Raw genomic sequence first — 21,150 nt, forward strand, 5'->3', positions numbered from 1 at the left:
TGTTGACATAAGTACACACGTATTTTAGTGTTGATTAGGTGATAGTGAGTCTTGAGTTGTCATGGGCAATGTCTTATGTCTGAGTATCTGCAGGGAATATCCCTGTGTGTCTCCGTCTGGCAGATAAGAAATGATAAGACACTTACTTGATGATAGGAATAAATGAATGAATGAATACTGATCACAAGTAGACAATACATGTAGGCCTACCTTTAGCGAGTCAAGTTTTTCTCAATCAAAGAATGACTGTTTTGCGAGTTGTTAAATTTGTGATCTTTGAGTATTGTAATGGGCAGAGAAATGTACCTGTGCATGTTGCATGTCGGGATGGGAGGTTAATGATATTTTTGCTTGATATTACATCTGCAAATAGCACTCAACTCACAACATTCATGAAAATGAAAACCCCAGGAAATATATGCTGTATACAGTGCATGAACAAAAAGGTAGAAAAAGAAGTAAAGTAAAAGTAAATCGATTAAACATAAGTGATATATGCAGCTCATGCTAGTATTAAAAAAGAAAGGAAAAGAAAGGAAAAGAAAGAGAAAAAAAAAGCTTGATGTAAGGCAAAGTTACCAAATATTGATTTAGGCTTGTTTCAATATCATGCTCTTATCCCATTCTGGCTTGCTTGAAATGGAAAACACAAATAAACAAACAAACAAGTGTGAGACACACCATCTTAACCTAATGTACCAGCCCACATGGTTCTTACATCTGCAAGATATTTGCACAGATGAGAGATTGCTGGTAAATGCAGTTCCTGCCAGAAATGTTATTTGTGCTGTGCATGTCGTGACGGGAAGAATGGGATCGACCTCTGTGCCACTAAACTGTTTGCTGTCATGCGACTGGAATTGAGCTTGACCTTAACCTTTGACCTCCCACTGCTAACAGGGCCTGGGGACTGCTTGACAACGGCAGCAATGCAGTTGTATCCAGTCAGTCAGTCACTGGGGTTAGTCTTCTGCAACAGGCTGCTGAACGGTTTATTCTTGGAGCAGGCAGAGTGCCTTAGTAATTTGGGATGACACTTACATTCTGTCTGATTAATGGCCAAGGTCGTACTGTATGCTTGATTCGGTAGCTGCCCTGCCGCAGGATGTGCACGCAGTGTTTGCGGGTGCAAGATAGAGGGACGGATCCTAATAACGCCGAAGTTCACTGATACAAGTCTTGACATGTTTTGGATGTGTGCTAGCTCTGTCAGTCTTTTGTCAAACCGGGAGGGAAACTGTACTTTTCCTGCATAAATTTCAACAATTTAAAGGACAAGTTCACCTTCATTAACATAAGGATTGAGAGAATGCAGCAATATTAGTAGAACACATCAGTGAAAGTTTGAGGAAAATTGGACAATCGATGCAAAAGTTATGAATTTTTAAAACTTTTGTGTTGGAACCGCTGGATGAGGAGACTACTAAGGCTCATGATGTCATATGAGTACAACAGTATAAAGAAAATGTAAAGAAAATTCAACATATTTTCACTTCTTTCACATAATAAAAGAGCACTTGACTTGCCGCTTTCTAAAGGCAATAAAAATAATATTACCCATAACATACAATGTAGTCCTATGTCAGTAACGAGTCAAGGGAATGTGTACTTTTTTGAAAAGATGAAATTTTGTGAAATTCTCTTTATATTTTCCTTATATTGTTGTATGCATGTGACGTCATACACTGCAGTAGTCTTCTCATCCAGCGGTGACTGCACAAAAACTTCAAAAATTCATAACTTTTGAACGGATTGTCCGATTTTCCTCAAACTTTCAATGATGTGTTCTACTAGACATTGCTACATTCTCTCAATCCTTATGTTAATGAAGGTGAACTTGTCCTTTAATGAAATGCAATAGAGATGGCTGCAAGTGAAGGAAAGGGGGACAAACTGCCTGTCAAATTTTGTATACAACTCATAAGGAGAGATTGTATGGATGTGTGTATGTGTGGGTGCGTGTATATTAAAGGAATGGAGCTTAGCACTTGTTCCATTCAAATGTAAATGCACACGACCTACCAAGGTAGTGACAGACCAGTGGTGGAGTTATTAAGACATGTGGTTGAAGTGTTTTCTAGAGGGTACCTTTCAGATGGTTATTTTGTGTGAATGAGAAGGGAATGCGAGCACTTTGTTGCAAGACCCAAGCTTGGTATGATGAACAGGAACCCAAAATTAGAAAGAAAATCCAGAGATAAATCTTGTAGGGAGTGAGTAGTACTGTACTTGTGATGGCAAGTTTCCATTCAAAAGGTCTGTGTCTTCTATTGCAAATTGTTACAACTTGTTCATCCTCGAAATTTTAGCCCTGAGATATCATTTACTAAACAGAAAATATGTCTAAAATAAAAGTTTGATATGAATCTCCCTTTAATTGTGTGGTACCATAATATTTGTATCTTCTTTCATAGAACCCGTGAGTCATATTGCAGTTATTGAGTACCCACAGTCTATATTCTATGAATGAACTTGTAGTATCAACTGCGTGTGTAGAAATGTATCAGTAAATATCCAAATCAGGTGTATGGGAGGAAGTCCCAAGCAGTTTACTCAATTTATTGGTTGTGGCTATTCTTGAATGCTTGTACCGGTATCGGTTCGAGTATGGAATTGGGATATTGCAGCATTTATTACATTACATTATGAGTACTATTTGATATGTTTTGATTGACAGGTGTAAGAATTGATATCCTCTTACAAAAGTCTCTGAAAAGGGTTTACATTTTGATTGGATGGTTTTACTGCGTTGTGTGTAAATTCATGTAAATACCAAGGTTACAACATCACTCAAAATACTGAAGGTTAGACAGGACATAGCAGCAAGTATGTCTGCCGCTTGCCCAAATGTCTGTTTGCCCGATAATGTCTATTTGGGCGAGGGCCTGTGGGTGAGTGCTGTAAGGGCCACTGGGGCAAGTGACCATTCATTATACCCGTCTGACTGAGTTTTAGTTGCCGGAGCAAATGAGCAAATGGGTTTTGTGGCACCATAGTGATGAAGATACAATTAAAATATTTGAATCTTTCATTCCCTGTGTAGGAACGATGCACTGATGCAGGCCGGTCTTGACAAGGATGTCACGACACCGCCGAAGAAGTCGCAACAGGAATGCCAGCAGCAGTAGTAGTAGCAGCAGCAGCAAGAACAGCCACAGCATCTCAAATTATACCACCAGCAGCAGCAGTAGCAGCCGAACAACTCGCAGGCGCGAAAACGTGATGCCAGAGGGCGTGACCACGAACGGAGCTACGACGATATCGGTGTCGCACACCAACGGCGACTGTTGTGCCGGCACAACGCCAGTGGTGAGTACCCCCGCAGCTTTCGGTCTTTTGTGCTCAGTTTATGTCAGCTGCGGAGATCAAAACGTTAGATATGATGATGCAAGGAATAAAGCAGAACAGGGATGTAGTTGTTATAGATGCTATGAAACAATCATGCTCATAGAGCAAGGGACCATTCATGACTAATGCTTATCTTCCTAGGTTTCAGTGACTGTTGGGGCTGTAGGCAAACATATGTTGTCAGCTTTCTTTGTGACAGGTTCCCCTAGGAGTTTGCAACAACTTTTGCTTTAGAGATTTGTCACCTTTTTACCAGTTCATGCTTCAAACTTTTTGTGGTGCCTAGAGCAGTTCGTTTTCAGCTTGACCATGGATCTTGCTGCCACAGGAACTAGAAAATTTTTTGAAATGAACCTTTCTGAGACACTAAGTCTTTCACTTTTATCTGTTTCCATACAGGAATGAACTTTTTAGGGGTCATGAGGGCAAAGATCAAGGGTCAGTTTTGAGATTTCACACTTGTTCTATAATAGGAGTGCTTTCATTTAGCATTGAAACCCAGGGTTTGTCTTGTTCTCCGGACTCTTGATGGAAGTGAGTAGCAATTGCTGGTGTAGGGGAACCTTGTTATAATGACATTAAAAAAAAGAAAAAAAAAAGAAATGACAGTTAACTTGTTGTGTCAGGTTTCGCACTATATCAGGGTGAAAAACACAGAAATATAAAGGGTTGTGACCTGCGAAATCACAAGAGGATTTTGTTATATCTGTACTCTTTTTAACAAGGTCCCACTGTATACTAAAGTACTCTGTGAAAACTCCAAACATAATGCCCATCCCCCAAGTGTGATGATTTTTAATTTGTTTGTTTGTTTTTAGGTGATCCGAGTATCCTCTCGGATCACCTTCTGTTTTTGTACGGATTCTTTCTTCTTCTTCTTCTTCTTTTTCTTATTTCTCCCAAAAGTTGTGCATCGATTAGCTCAGAAAGTCCTCTTCCTATCAATTTCAAACTTATACCATATATGTATCGTCTCCCAAAGACGGCAATCGAACTAAAATCAAAGTGATCAGTCGACCGTGACGTCACTATGACGTCATTATATGAAAACACATTCTCAATCATATCTCATTAATGGAATGGAATTTTTCAATGAAATTTACGTCACATATATTTCAAGTCAAGGGCATTCTACTCATATTCTCAAAATTCATCTATACCTTAAAACGTGCGCGTACGCGCGTTGAAATATTTGTATGCTCAAATCGAGCTCAATTTTTTTTTTTTGCACACGTTTCAGACCATTTGGAGCATTTTTTGAAAAATTGAAAAAAAATTGCGTACGCGCGCGCGCATATACGCACGCACAGCTCATATGCAATAGAAATTTCCCGTTTTTTCACATTTATCGGCTGCCTGAAATGTCAAGGAATATGTCTACCAAGTTTCAAGTCAATCCGACTCAATATGACGTCATACGGGCCCGTCAAATTTGAAATTCCGCGCGCGCGTCAATGGCGATATACAGTGCAACAATGCCAAAAACCGCCAATTTTAAATCCGATTTTACTCGTCAGGATGGACGGTGACCCCCCATTTTCTTTACATATTCTGAAAGCTGATGAGTTGTACATGTCATTTCATGGGTTGGCGATGCTGGAAAAATGATTAAAAGATATCAAATTTCTTAATAAAATAAAAAGAGTAAATTTTCAAAATGACGTCATCAAATTACAAGTTCACTCGAGCGTATCTCACTTATCCTTTGCCCATTTTCACCCAGATTTCGATATGTTGTAGCTTATTAAATGTTCTTTCATTAATGTAAAAACAACATTTTGATTGGATGACGTTATCGCCTCGTAGAAATGGATTGAAAGTATCCTTGTAAGATTTGACCAGTTTACGTGTTATCTCTATGGGAGAGCAGTTTTTCTGGCAGTGAAAATTGACATGACTCTCTTTTTCGAGCACTAGCTCACTTATGCTTTGGTGAATTTCTCCCAGATTTTAGTATGTTGTAGCTGAGACTTTGGGCTATCGTTAGTGTGCGCTCCATTTCTTCATACAATGTCGGCATCACGTCGAAAAACTTGGTTGAAAATGGCACGAGGCTTCGATGCAGCGTCATTTTGCTTAATACACAGGGCCTATGGAGAATGAAATAGGTCATTGCGTAGCGCATTCGACTCGTAATCCTAAGGTCCCTGGTTCGAGGCTCACCCCTGCCAATATTTTTTTAAAATCTTTTTTAACACTTTTTTCTTCTTTTTCTTTAGTTAATCTTAATCTCCCTTTCCTTACTTTATCTTTTTCTGATTTTTTTCTGCTTCTCCTTCAAATTTCTATAAAATAACATAATTTTTGCTTTATTTTTCTTTCTTTCTACTACTTTCTGTGCAGTAGATGAACAACAACAATGGCTATCAATCCCATATTTTGCACATGTTTAGTACATGTCACGTACATTATTTCATAAAATAACAACTACTTGATCGGACACCATCTTGGGTATGTAAATTAGGGTCAAAGGTCATAAATGTTTCATCCTGTATCTTGGTGAATACATGTCCTATCTTTCCCATATTTTGCACACGCAAAGACCATGTTACAAGAATCATTTCATAAAATAATCACTTTTTGCTAAGACGCCATCTTGGGTGTGCAAAGTGAGGTCAAAGGTCAAATATACTTCATTCTGTATTTCCGTTAGTGTATACGGAATTCGGTACCAAAGATGGCAGGTCTGACTCCCTTTTCTAAATGAGACTCCAAACATCACACGGCCAATGTCCCGTCAACACAGATGAAACCTGTATGGTCATGAATATTGATGGCAGACCTGACTCCCTTTTCAAAATCAGTATCCAAACATCACACAGCCAATATCCCTAAACACAGATGAAACCTGTATAGTCATGCCTATATTGGGATCAAAACTCAAATCATTGATTTTCAAAAGATCGGATCACCTAATTTGTCAGTCTTGACAAATTCCGGGTCTAGTTGTTTTTGTTTTTGTTTTGTTTTTGTTTTTTTGAAGCAGTTTTTCACCAGTGTAAACATTTGCCTCTTTTAATACTCACCAATGAATGGATGGATATTCAGGATCTCTATATCCCCACACCCTCCCCACTTTGGCCCGAATTCACAAAGGTGGTTTAAACTTAAACCATGGTACGAATTCAGGCCATGGTCTAGAATGAGCGTGAAATACGTAGGTGTGCCTTTGACAAATTCGCACTTGTTACTGGGCGTCTGTTGGCATCCGCAATATGTCGATCATGTTGATGCAGGAGAAATTTGCGTAAACCATGGTTTAGATTTAAACCACCTTTGTGAATTTGGGCCTTAGTGTTTGGTGTACACAATCATAATGGCTGTACGAATGAATTTATTCGTGTACATCCTCTGCCTAGTTGGGGATTCCCTGACTCCATTACATGAAGCCGGGTACATACCCTCTGCTTTCAGTGGCAAATGAACTCGCAAGTTTTTTCTGCATTCATTTTCTGCAGCGTAAAAAGGTACACCTATTTTTCGTCCATATCAGTTGGTTACAGTATTTGCCAATGTGAAATGACCCCATATACAAGTGTAGAATGTATCTTTATTATAGGTGATATGACTGACTATGATTAAAACCTTAATGTCAGTTTTCTGTTTTAAATATACATTGTAATTGACTTTTTTTTTCTGGTAGATTGTGTAAACATTCTGGATGAAGATGAACACGAAAATCAGTAGGGTGTTTTTACTTTCATCAGACATTAATCTGAAATTTGCAGTGACTGGTATTCATTATGAATGCACCTTTCTCATTATCAGTTGTTGTTGTCAAAGATAAAAACAAAACAAAACGAAGTCACCCAGAAATCTGTAAAGACTTATACATAATTATAGAACGGTTAACATTGTGTGTACGGTTGCACAATATGTACAATGTAGGCAAAACTGTGTAGGAATGGCATGCGTGAAAGTGCGGGGATGCACAGTGACTCCGACTTTATACATTTGCTCAGCTGTTTTTTACGCTGTGGCTGCCTCCCTATTGACACCTGTTCATTCATGACTCAAACAACAATGCCTGCGTCATAGCAATCTCGTTGCTCAAGCAGATACCAGCAGTATTTTCACGCATGTCCGCAGGCAAAAAAAAAAAAATGGAAAAAATGCAACTTCTTGAGCCAGCCACTGTTAACTACCTCGTGTACAAGGAGAGATTTTATTTCTTGCTTTGTTTTTATTAGGTGTATTCTTGCATAGTTGCATAGTTGCAGTGAGTGTCTTAAACAATTTATGGGTTGGCATTCACACAAATGATTTTGTGATGTGGGAATCTTCTATTTGAAGGAAGGCAATACAAGCATGACCATAGAAATAGGCTATGAATGTGATTTGCTCTTAAAAGGTAAACATGATTGTATCCCCCCCCCCCCCGCAACATTTGTCATTGTGTGTGTTTTATAAAATAGCACAAAGACTCTCTCATTTGAGATCTTCATCATTTTGGTCTTGTAACATTTAATTTGGTTGCAGAATCATCATTAACTTCTGTTCAGTAGATTATTTAAAAGTGATCCTTAAGTTGGTAATATATATTTCTAGCTTTGTGTAGATTTTATGAATTTTACCACTTCCATGTCATCTGTCTGTAAGATAGGATGTGTAAAATTCTGAGTAACTATTTTATTGAGGACAAGACGATAATTTCCATAGCAAAATTTCCCAGGATTTGTGATGATTTAAATGTGCATGGTCCCGGTGGTTTAGTCAAATGCGTACGCGGGCGCACGGCGCAAGTTTCCTATAGAGACCTACGCTATCGACTCCTCTTCAGCGCTAACGCTTTGGCCCACTTCCCCAAGTCCGAAGAAGTCCGATTCACTGTAGTCAGTGGTCCGACCACAGTTTGGCTCATGATTCGGCTGAGGGGGATGACAGCTTTAGCGAACTTCTTTTGTGATGTCATAATAACAAGCACATATGCACGCACCCTGGCATTACTACAGACTGCGCAATGCGCACAGAAGACAACGAAGGTAACGTTACTGTAATAGCAACACCTACGCACTTTACTCTTGATGACAGCTCAACTTTGGTAATCTTCGTATCAATGCTAACGGTGATCGGCAGTATCATCAACAGCGCCCTCTACACTACCGGGACTATGCACCTTTAAAGGCTGTCTCTTTGTTGATTGATTTGAATTGATTTTCATGTTGTGTTCTCAGAAACAAAGAAACAAACATTACTGATTTACAGTGATTATTGGAGAGGAGAGGATATCGAGTGCGAGGATTGATGATATCAAAGAGAATACCTTGTGTAATGATTTATTGTTTGAACCTTTAGAAGGGTGGTAAAAATTCTTTTATACCAAATATAGAATCCAAGTCATTACCTTCCACGATGAGTTGTGCCAGGAAAGAGAGGTGAATACGGCTTCTGCAAATGAATAAAGATTTGAACTGGACAGCCGCAATGGAACCTGCAAACTTTATAGTTTGCAGATAGTTTGCAGCCATGGGCTAACCCCCCTCCCCCCCCCCCCCATAAAAAGTATGATTGTGTTGGTGGTGGTATGTCACATCTGGTTGTGTGTATTTAGTAAGAATAGATATGACATGAAGTGCTGGAGAAGAGCATTTTTCCTCAATGTAAAATGTTGTTCAGAAATCGGTGTGTGTTGTAGTGTGTCATACAGTACATTGTGTAGGTAAGAATAAGGAAATCGTAACAAAACAAATCTTGGCCTAATCACTTTCAGGCACGTCGAAAACACTTTGCTTCTTGAACGTTGGCTTCTCAGACAGAATCAACTTTGGCTTTGGAATGGGAATCATAAGAGGTTTCTAAGAAGCATCAGGGAGCAATGGTTTGAAATTTTATTTGGCTTGGAAGAGAGACAGTTTGGAGATCGTTGCTGAAAACTTGGTAGCAGGAGTTCTCGTGCTGTTCTTTGTGAAAAGTCAATATCAGTCCTGGACAAATTTTTTACCTACATTGTACTCAAATAGTGTATGTGCATTAAAGAAGCAAAATGTTATGCCAGATTGAACCATGCTGCTCTTTTATGACTCATGCATGATTGTTTAATGGCGCAAAACAGTGGAAAACTTGATAGATTCACAGAGCCAAACCTGATATTATCTTAGGTATCACAATTTAGATTACTATGCATGGTGGCATAAGATGAAAGAAAGAAAGTCATGTGAGAATAAAAGAGAAATACACAATGAAACGAAGGTCGCAAGATTAAAACTTTATGTATACATAGATTTAGAATAATATTTAATATAGAATCTCTGGCATGCTAAAATGGATCTTGATTCATCTGGAACTAATAGCTGGCTAGGGAAAAGCTGGTATGTGTACCTAGTGTGAGTGTAATTCTACACCATGTTTGAGATGACTTTTGTAAATATAATGAATATGCATAAAACTCTCATTAAAATCAAGTTCTCGTTCAGTTGGAGCTGTAACCCCCCCCCCCCCCAAAAAAAAAAAAGCATTATTGCCAAGTTATAGCTACCCAAAAATTTGACATAAAGGATTCAAGTTTGTCTCTCACATGCGTTTTAATGTCAAAAAAAAAGAAAGAAATTTAATGAAGATCTGTCTGAAGACAGGGAATGATTTCCCTTCTTGAAATTGATTGGCAATTTTAGTCGATGGACATATATTTTAAATGATAAGATTCTGTGCCATGAAATTGCCACACAAGGACATCTTGTATAGCAGTCACATCCAAAAATGCATAGAAAATGCTATGCAATACCAGGAAAATGATTTCCGGGAAGGTCATTTGGAGGCTTATTTTAGCACATCACATCAATACCTCAACTGATTTGCATAAGTGGTTGGTAGAAATGAGCATTACTCTGAAACATTCTAAGTCTCAAACTTTTTTAATTACGTCTTTAATATTTTGGCAAAAGTTTTCCCATCATGATCATCTGATTTGATTCTATGAAAGCCAACTTAAACATGGTGTGGAAGAGTACATTAGCTTTTAAAGGACAAGTTCACCTTCATAAACATATGGATTGAGAGAATGCAGCAATATTAGTAGAACACATCAGTGAAAATTTGAGGAAAATTGGACAATCGATGCAAAAGTTATGAATTTTAAAAATTTTTGTTTTAGAACCACTGGATGAGGAGACTAGTAAGGCTCGTGATGTCATATGAGTACAACAGCATAAAGAAAATGTAAAGAAAATTCAACGTATTTTCACCCTTTTTTCGCATAAGAAAAGAGCACTTGACTTGCCTCTTTCTAAAGACAATGGGAATAATATTACCCATAACATGTCGGTAACGAGTCAAGGGAACGTGCACTTTTTTCAAAAGATGAAATTTTGTGAAATTCTCTTTATATTTTCCTTATATTGTTGTACGCATGTGACATCATACACTGCAGTAGTCTTCTCATCCAGCGGTGACTGCACAAAAACTTCAAAAATTCATAACGTTTGAACGGATTGTCCGATTTTCCTCAAACTTTCAATGATGTGTTCTACTAATATTGCTACATTCTCCCAATCCTTATGTTAATGAAGGTGAACTTGTCCTTTAAGAGTTTTCTGCTCGTCTCTTTCCTTCTTTCCCCCATCTTGTGTTGTTTTATCCCTTCCCTCAACCCCTTCTTTCTGTCTTTTCTCTCTCTCTCTCTCTCTCTCTTTCGCGCTCCCTCCGTATGTCTTTGTGTCTCTCTAGGCCTCCTCCTCCTCGTCTGGCCCCCACCCACCTTCCACCCTGAGTATCCTCTCCTCCCTCAAGAAACTGGTCTGGCAAACCCCCGCGGTGAGTTTGGAATGGTCCTCATTGTGTCAAGTGTAATGTGTGCGAGATACAGTGCGTAGCAGTGTGTAATACGTGAGCTTTGTTGCGTGACTTGGGAATTCCACATTGATTTGATAATGGGGCTTTGAATCATTGCTCTCAAAACAGAAAGAAGCAAAGAACAGATACACTGTACTATGAACAGAAAGCAACAACAGAACTAATTCCCAAATGTCAAGTTTATTTTTGATAATTTGGTCGGGATGCTCCCTGACCAAGCAGTGATTGATGGATGTTTGCATTCAATACTAGTATCCTTTCGTACTTCTCAATCTTTGTCTCTGCGTTAGTTGGAAATGTTTTTGAGAATGGATGATGCTAACATTAATATGTTTGAATCAAATCGAAAGTGAAAGTGCGGTGTAGAAGTAACATCTAGTTCTTGTCTGACTATCAGCAGCCAAGCCAGAGCTATCCGCATACTCTGAATGCATGATCTAATCCATATCCTCACTGCGTGGGACAATTCCCAAAAGCCTATAGATTGTTTTGATTTGTAATCTGATGAAAACTGTTAGTCACTGTTTGAGATGTATCTGAAAAATCATGTTTGTATTGAAGTAATTGTTGGAACTTTCTAGACTCTGTACAATAAGTTTGAAATCATTCAAATGTATACAGTGTTTAAACTTTTAACAGAATTTGTATGGCTCAGGTGGACAGAAAGAACATGCAGATTTTAAAAAAAAATGTGTGCAGTCTTGTTTAACAGAGGGCAAATAAAGACATAAACCTGAATTCCATCCCACAGACAAGTTGTATGTACACAAACACATGTATGTACACATTCTTTTCCCCCTTTGAACTTCTCACAAAATGCAGTGCATGAGCTGTGTTCTCACAGGCCTTTGACTGCTGGTACTTGTATTAATACATCAGGGAGGTACATTGTAAAAGTAGAAATTTTCGCGGTGTGGAAATTTTCACGTATTTTGCGCAACCAGAAGTTAGCGTGAAAATAAAAGCATGCAAATATTTTTGGATACCACACGTTCCAGTAGTTATTGTCCCGATTCTGCAGAATTAAAAACACACGAAACTCATCTTATACCCGTTGAGCGCAAAAAATTGCTCGTGCGAAAATATCCACTTTTACAGTACACTTCAGCCAGGATAAGTGTACATGGCCATGTGTTTACGAGGCAAACCTATTCCTCCTATTAATCTAAAGGATCATGTTTCGTACAAACTGCAGACTAATTTGCTTACATTGCTCCTCTTTTTCTATGTAAACGATGGCAAAATGATCGGGTTTTCTGGGGATGCAAAATAGACATCTATAGGCCTGCCTGCCCACACAAGTCTATCCCGCCCACTCAGTTGATAAGAATATTTTTGTTTACCACTCTGCCGACCCGCTACTACTCACACTCACTGCTGCAGTGAACGGTGTGTGTTATGCATCTGTGGTGATTCATACGTAAAGCCACAATGTATTTTCCATGTTTTGATGGGGCCGGTTTTTAGTTTGTTGGTTTGTTTGTTTGTTTGTTTGTTTGTTTGTTTTTTTCTTTGTTTTTCTTGGGGTCAAACAAGGTCCATTGTATTTCTCAGGGGGATTTCACACTTTCAAGACTTATTTGTAAATGTAATCACTTTTCGGACTCACATTTTTGAATGTCTCTCAATTAGTAGGGGTATTGGACACTGGAGTTCATCTCTGTACTCATATGTATTGACTATTTACTGCAAATGATGCCCCATGTAACAGATGTATCAGAAACTCTTTGGTCTGTCAACCAAACTTGCGAATCCCTGATATATTCAAAGTAAACCAAAGCCCAAATACAAATGTGGATTGAGTGAAATTAGCAATATTTGTAGAACACATGAGAAAAAAAGTTGAGTTCTACTGTGCAGTGGTTGCAAACATGTGTTTGTGCATGTTTACAAACAAGTTTTGTCTGTAAGTGTGAAAGCCCTCCGCGTCTTTCCTGCAGTGCTGTTTACATGCACGTTCTCAACTTGATACAAATGTTTTCCAAGAAAGCTGACCTTGATGAAGCCATGTGAATACATTGGTCCCACATTTTGACGTGAAGTGCACTTTGGAGTGCAGGGAAAGCTTTGTGTTGTGGCTAACATATACCTCAGCCTACGGTGTGTTCCAACATGCATACTGAAGTGGGAATTACATCACAAATTTCAAAAGCCAATTTCTTCTAGGAGGTTTGTACTGTACAACGGTTGCAAAATACATGTTTTTCATCTTGTTTACTAACTTTCCCTCCTTTTATGTTCGTTGTCCTTCTGATGAGATGTTGCCAGAGCCTCAGATATGGGTTGAAAAGAATTGTACATTGTTAATGATGTAAAAACCTGTGTGTAGATGGTACAAATCAACAGAAAGAATTGGAAGTGATATCATGTACTCTACAGCAATCAGTAAAGACAGTCAAATTCCAACCAAACAAGGTTTGAAAAAAGCTCATCCTTTTCAAGAACTTTTGCACACTGATTTTTTAAGGTAATAGATTTTTCATTGTGATTTCATGGAAAGTAATTGATGCTCAACCTGTAAGGTTATTTACATCCTAAATGTAATTTCTAATGCTGAATTAAAAATTAATCTTTCCTCTTTGCTATAAATTCAAATATATTGATATGTTGACAATTGCAGAATGAATGCATTATCACAGCTGTTTGTGTATATGTGTCACCAAGTACATTTTTTAACCCGTTGAAGACAAGTCTCAAGTACTGTATACTCGGGCCCGTGTCTGTGGGAAATGTGTGTTGTAGCAAATCAGCCCGTCCTCAGTGGGTTAATCAGTCTCATACTCATCAACATCTTTGTACACACACAAAATTTGAGCAATCTGACAAGGGACATCGAACATTTAATCATTTCAGGAGCCAACGATTAGGACTGAAGAAGACCTGTAAGCTATTTATTGTCATGAGTAATTTTGTGCAAATAGTTCCCGTTGTGATATCTTTCACTGGGATGTATTATGTCATATAATACACCACTAGTTTCAAAGAATTATATTTATGGAGCTACAGGAGGAGTGTTTGCCATCCTTGAAATTTACAGGTGCAGAATATTACTGATAAATTCCTTCCCTCCATTCGAGGGGCCATTCACGCTGCTAGTGAAAAAAATCAACGTTAGGAAAATCACAACATTTGGGCGAAAGTTGTGTGGCAACTGTAAAATGCGGCCCAAAGCCATTGCCAGCAGAAATCGTAAAACAGAGAGGGATTTTTTTTGTCATTTTTTTTTTTTTATAATGGCGCGACTTTTTGCAAGGAGAATTCTCGCTGCAGACGAATTTTGGTACTTGTCACATTGCACGACTTCCCCTCTGTACACCCTGCAAGGACATTTAAGATACAATGCAGTTTGTCGGTCAGGATATTGTTCAAGCTGTGTGCTGCAGACATTTCAAACTTTGTTACTCTTTATTGTCCAGTTTGCGCAGGAAGTTCGAACACTGCAATGTTTCACATTTTGATAGTTCTCAAAGAGAACAGGCCTAAAGGGCAGTCCACTGCGCATCCCAACATCAATTCCAGACGTTTATCTTTTGTCTCAATCCCTCTGAGAGGATTTAATGAGAATGACAATTCAGGAGGTGATGATGCAGATTTCGTTTCGATTGTTCTCGGCTGAGATGAGTAACATGATACAAGCTTTCGCATGAGCAACGCTAGGGAAGACTTGCATGACACTCAAGCAGTCGTCCTAAACCCTCAGATCTGTCTTAGGCAGTCTTCTCAAAGAAATCATTTTTCACATTATATGCATAACTGCGGGCTCTACATGCACTCAAGTTCTTCTTTTGTAAATCATATCCCTGAATATACTGTCATCTTGATCTTGTCCCAATGTGTATTACAATAATGTGTATAAAATATATGGCATTGAATTTAGGGTCCATATTACACTTCAAACAGCCTTTGGATGTGGCTGCAGTGGGATGCCAAAATCTTCAAACTGGCAATTGCCTCCTTTTTCCATGTTGCATGTTTGTGGCATCTGTCTGAAATGTGAAATCATGTGAAAACTATATCTAAATATCGTAAGTCACTGTAGATTTAAAGGACAAGTTCACCTTCATAAACATAAGGATTGAGAGAAGTAGCAATATTAGTAGAACGCATCATTGAAAGTTTGAGGAAAATCGGACAATCCGTTCAAAAGTTATGAATTTTTGAAGTTTTTGTGCAGTGACCGCTGGATGAGAAGACTACTGCAGTGTGTGAATAACTTAGATGTCACATGCGTACAACAATATACATTGTAAGGGAAATATAAAGAGAATTTCACAAAATTTCATCTTTTGAAAAAAGTACACATTCCCCCGACTCGTTACCGACAAATGTTATGGGTAATATTATTCCCCCTGCCTGTAGAAAGAGGCAAGTCAAGTGCTCTTTTATTATGCGAAAGAAGTGAAAATATGTTGAATTTTCTTTACATTTTCTTTATACTGTTGTACGCATATAAGCTGTAGTAGTCTCCTCATCCAGCGGTTCCAACACAAAAATTTTAAAAATTCATAACTTTTGCATCGATTGTCCAATTTTTCTCAAACTTTCACTGATGTGTTCTACTAATATTGTTGCATTCTCTCAATCCTTATGTTTATGAAGGTGAACTTGTCCTTTAATGTATAATTCATTGCCATCAGATTCATCTCATTTGACCCTTTGTGCGCTTTGAGGTGCCAATTGACATAGAAAAAACCCATAGCATTGTACACACTGTCCAAAGACCCTGGTACAGAAAGGGTTAAAGCAGCAACTCATCGGTCTTCAGATCTGACGACTACATTTTATGCACACCTCTATACCAAAGACTTTTGAGTGTTTATTTATACAAATGATGCACAGGATAGAGTGTGTTAGTGAAGGTGCGGGGCGCTCGAGAGTATTGACAATGGTGCGACATGCACGAGGCGCAGCCGAGTGCATGTTTGCAACCGTTGTCAATACTCGAGAGTGCGCCACACCTTCACTAATGCCACGAAATAATCCTGTGCATCATTTGTTTTATAAAATGGGTTGAAAACTAACAGCATTATTCACGTACCTTTGTGGGTCAATACCAGTCAGCTACATGTAGCACTCGCTCAAAAGTCAAGATGTCCGAAGATGTTCGTCCCAAACATTTACGCACGTCGCACTCGGAAATCCCGCACATAAGTACTGTACGTACGTTTAAGAGTATAATTACGCCACGTGTTATGCACAAGAAAGGCCGCCGGCTGTTGTGGCAGCCCGCGGCCCGGACTAGTAGAAGTTGTTTACAGGATTGACAGCGCGTATAGTAGCGCGTGACGCACTTGTAACAACTGATTGAGTGCGCACTGCTAGCGTAAACATTGTGACGTACGTCAGGCCAGGGAGGTGGAAGAGAGACTCTTCTTAGTGCATTTACTAAGAAATTAATGCACGCACACGTGACTCATTTCAGCGCTTCCAATTGGCTACATTCTTGAACCCATTTTATAATACAGGTTAACATACTGACTGTTGCATTCGACTGGACTCTTGTAGCACTGAAATGGATTTGTACATAGTAAATAACGTATCGGTCTGAATCTCGTTACTACATATTATGTAGGTCCTAAAGGAAATTTTAAAAAGATAAAAAAGCACAGATTGGACAGCTTAAAAAATGATGAATATTATCTGTAACATGATGGACAGCTAGAGTTTTCCAATTTGATTGCTACTACACCAATGATTTAATATCATGCCTTTTCCTTTTAACAGTTGGTCATATACTACTTTATGTACAGTGTGTGAGTAGAAGGATGTGTAGAACTTTGTCCTTAATTCTCTTTAGATGACATTGTGCCCCACCTTGTGCATTTGTAGTAGACCTTTGCAAAAATACAGTTTTCCATATAAGGTATGATTTCCTATAGGGATGTTATTTTTTTTAGATGAAATTGTTTTTGTGTGACAAGTCTAGTTTTGCTATTAAAAGTACGAGGGGAAATATGCGATGTGTATCAGCTTCTGCATGAACACTCCTCACATAATTGCGAGAAATAGTGTCTGTAAGTGTCATTACGAACGGTGTTCTTTTTTTTTGTTTGATGGCCCATTCCTGACAAACCTGTGATTGGAAACATCAGAAGCGATTTGTCACTCTCGGCCTATCATTCCGTGCGTTGCGGCTCATACACGGAGAACATGGAATGCTGCTGTGTGTGGATGTGATGAATACATCATGTCTTGTTTCTGATAGCTTCTCTAACCCCCCCCCCTCCTTTTCTTTTATTTTTTGGTCCCAGGAGGATGACATGTCTCGCAAGAGGAGACGAGCAGAGGAGGAAGATGCGAACACTCTGATCGCATCCACGCCAGTAATGGTCGCCGCCAAGATGAAACGGAGGAGAGTGGAAAAACAGGAGGAAATTTCAGACATGGAAGGTATAAACTCTGTCCCAACCATCTTTACACATTGTAATTTGTGTGTATGTGCAGGGGGGAGGGGTAGGGAGGGGGAATGGAGATTTGGTGTTGTAGTCTAGCTCCCCAACATTTGTTATTTATTCTTTTCATTTGGGGAGGGGAAAAAAAAAAGGAGAAATGATAGTCTCATTTCCAGACTTTTGTCATTATTAACATTCATGGAGATCACAGGGCTCAAGTAGCGTTGTATCATCCTGAAGATACACCGTCAGAGGTACACAATGGCTGTGTCAAAGATCTCTGCACTTTGTGATGAGAGTGGGGACAGACAGATTGCTGTTTGTTGTTGTTTTGGTTTTAATGGCATGTATCAGAGCTTGTTGCAACTCTAGTCTTGTTTGCAGGCTATGTTCTTTGCATGCATTCAGTCCAAATTCTTGTGCTGCGGTGGCAACACTTGGCATTGCTATTAAAGCTGTGAATATTATTGCTGAAGATATACCCATCAGGATTTGAATGAACAGCAATAAAATAAGAAGGCCAACAACCTTGTCAAGGAAAGACCCTCTGTATTTCTGGTATATATGGCAAAACTATTTTACTCTTTAAAAAAAAAAGAAAATAGAAACTGCTTCAGAAGGATGCCTAATAACGATTCCTGTGTTTTCTAAATCTGTAGACACCAGCAAAATTCAAATAAAAGTGCAAAGACCTTCAAAGACTGTATGTAGAAATAGGACTATCATACATGCAGATGTGATCAGAAAAGTCTGGCATCCTATGCAATTAGTCCCAAATTTAAGTTTTGTTATGCCTCCGCCACGAAGTGGTGCCGGAGGCATTATGTTTTCGGGTTGTCCGTCCGTCTGTCCGTCCGTCCGTCCGTCCGTCCTTCCGTCCGTCCGTCCGTCCGTCCTTCCGTCCGTCCGTAATGAATTTTGTGGACAAAGTAACTATCAAAACCCGTTGAGGTATCCTAATGAAACTTGGCATGTATGTGTATTAGGGGGTGAAGTTGTGCCTATCAACTTTTGGGTGCACATGCTCAAGGTCAAAGGTCAAAAGGTCAAGGTCAAATACATAAAATTTCACTATTTCCACCATATCTATTGAATGCCTGAAGATATTTTCTTGAAACTTAGTGTATACATGTATTACCCAATTAAGATTCTCTGGTGAAAGTTTGGGTCATGAGGTCAAAGGTCAAAGGTCAAAAGATCAGGGTCAAATACATAAAATTTCACTATTTCCACCATATCTATTGAATGCCTGAAGATATTTTCTTGAAACTTAGTGTATACATGTATTACCCAATTAAGATTCTCTGGTGAAAGTTTGGGTCATGAGGTCAAAGGTCAAAAGGTCAAGTAAAAATATTAAAACTTTTTTTTTTCTCCATACCTTGGAAAATTGTTCAAGGTATCTTCATGGAACATAGTATATACATATACTGACTGGAAGTGATTATCTAGAGAATGTAGGGTTCATGGGGTCAAAGGTCAGGGGTCAAAGGTCAAGTGCAACACTTCAAAATTTTATTATTTCCCTCCTATCATGCAATGCCAGCAGGGTTATTTTTTTTTTACACTTGGTGTATGCATACATGTGTAACCTAATAGAAATTCTCTTGAAAGTTTTTTTTTTTCTTCTTTTTTTTGCCTCAAAGGTCGAAAGGTCAAAGATCAAGTGAAAGTGCTGATCTAACTTTTTTCTCCATATCTCGGAAGTGAATCAAGTTATCTTGAAACTTAGTACATATTATGCATGTTCTACCTGAAAGTGATTATCTTATGAATTTTAGGGTCAAGGGCCAGATGAAAATGGTAACAATTTACTATTCAATTCAGAAATTGCACTTTTTCTCCACACCTGTACCTTGAAAATTACTCAATGCCTAAATGTATGAATGGGTCAAAGTCGAGTTAAAGTCCTTAAATCCCTAGATACATGCTCTCTTATTCATCCAATTAAACCTAGGTCAAGGAAGGTGAACATTCAACACATTTGTGACAAACTTGTCATTTCAATATTTTGCCAATTTTGTGAAAATGTAATCACACATTGTCCACATGTACGATCTAGACCTATTGGAAAAATCATGCATTATGGCGGAGGCATACCAGTCGCCAAAGCGACATTTCTAGTTTTGTTTTGTTTTGTCTTATTTTTTTTTTTGTCGGGTTCAAGTTTCTTTGTTTTTGAGACACAACAATCAGTCATATTTGTGTATCGTGCCATAAATCACCAGTAGCTTGGACACCTCCAGAGCAAGGGCACTGGAAGTATATCCCCATTCATTATCTCCTCCCCCTTATACTTACACACATGCACACACACACAAACATGGACACATTTTCTGTTTCATTATGATCTGCTGCATCTTCCTTGCTTTGCAGAACCGTGGAGAGCATTTGCATTTTTATCCATTGTGCACAAGGAGCGAGATTCCGCCTCTGCGGATAAAAATAGTTGCAAAATTGGCATCCGTTTGGGCGAACAATGCTCTCAGTTTCTTGAAATGTCACTCAAACCCCTCCAAGTAGGAGAATATGTACTGACTTCCTGCATAATGAAATGTATAGAGAAGAGATATGAGGTAGAATTTGAAAGGAGAAAACTGTAACACAGTCTACGAAAGAGAGACAACCATGATTTATTTATATAAAAAAAAGAAGCAAAAGTAAAAAGAGAGCGGAGCATTGAAAGCATGTGAATGTGTTGCAAAGTGTGAGTCCAGCACCAGCAAGAAACAGTGGAAAACAGGGCAGTAAAGGCGGATTTAATGCACATGAAATCAAAAGCAAAAGGGGTTATTAAGATATTTGACGCATTGAAGATATGAAAGTCAAACTTGTGCCATTCTGAGATGACTTGTATGAATGTTACTATGTGGTTTAAGATCTGAATGGAAAGAAAAGTCGGGGCAGAGAGGCACCGAGGGAAAAAGAAGGAGCAGAGAAGTGACATGGATATTAGACTGGTTGATATGAATAGTAAAAATCTACCTCAAGCCATGATAGATGGCTTCAATAAAAGAGAAAAAGAAAAGGAATGAGAATCCAGAATTCAGGGAGAAAAAAATATGACTCTGTAAAGAAAGAGCTGAGGTGAGATGAGCAGTGAGGAAAGGAAAAGAGTATAGATTTGAGAACAGATTTAGATAAAGGGAGAAAATTTGATCAAATAGGAATGACAAGGATATTAATCAGATTAGACATAAATAATAGAGGGGAAAAAGTTGACAGAGTATGTGTGTGTGTGTGTGTGTGTGTGTCTGCAAAAGAGATACAGAAAGACACAGAGAGGAGAAAAGAGAGAGAGAGAGAGGCTTTAAGAGAGACATAGATACATGATGAGTGGTGGTACATGTATAGGATGAGAGAGGGGGAGGTAGTTGTGGACATTTCGCAGTGCGGAATTTTCACCCATTTCAAGTGACCAGAAACGTTGAAGCAAAAGCTTACAAATAGTATTGCTTGTTATCATGTACTGCTATGTAATGTCTTGCTTCTGTGGAATAAAAAGAATACAAAATTCATCTTACATGGCAGAGCGTGGAAAATTACTTGCTCAAAAATGTCAGTTTTTACAGTATGTTTATATAAAAATTGCTGAAGAAGGATTGAGGTTAAGGATAAAAAG

At 38.6% G+C, this 21,150-nt stretch overlaps 1 protein-coding gene across 1 annotated transcript in view; it reads left to right on the plus strand.

The window, feature by feature from the left end:
- The window catches only part of LOC140237395 (CTD small phosphatase-like protein 2-B), a 61,749-nt gene that overhangs the window by 26,678 nt on the left and 13,921 nt on the right, over window positions 1–21,150 (plus strand). The window contains exons 2-4 of the mRNA XM_072317316.1: window positions 3,044–3,309; window positions 11,011–11,097; window positions 17,388–17,526. Coding sequence (XP_072173417.1) covers window positions 3,079–3,309; window positions 11,011–11,097; window positions 17,388–17,526 — 457 coding nt within the window. The 5' untranslated portion in view covers window positions 3,044–3,078. The remainder of the gene's footprint in view (window positions 1–3,043; window positions 3,310–11,010; window positions 11,098–17,387; window positions 17,527–21,150) is intronic.

The sequence above is a fragment of the Diadema setosum genome, chromosome 14 (genome assembly GCF_964275005.1).
Source record: "Diadema setosum chromosome 14, eeDiaSeto1, whole genome shotgun sequence".
Classification (NCBI taxonomy): domain Eukaryota; kingdom Metazoa; phylum Echinodermata; class Echinoidea; order Diadematoida; family Diadematidae; genus Diadema; species Diadema setosum.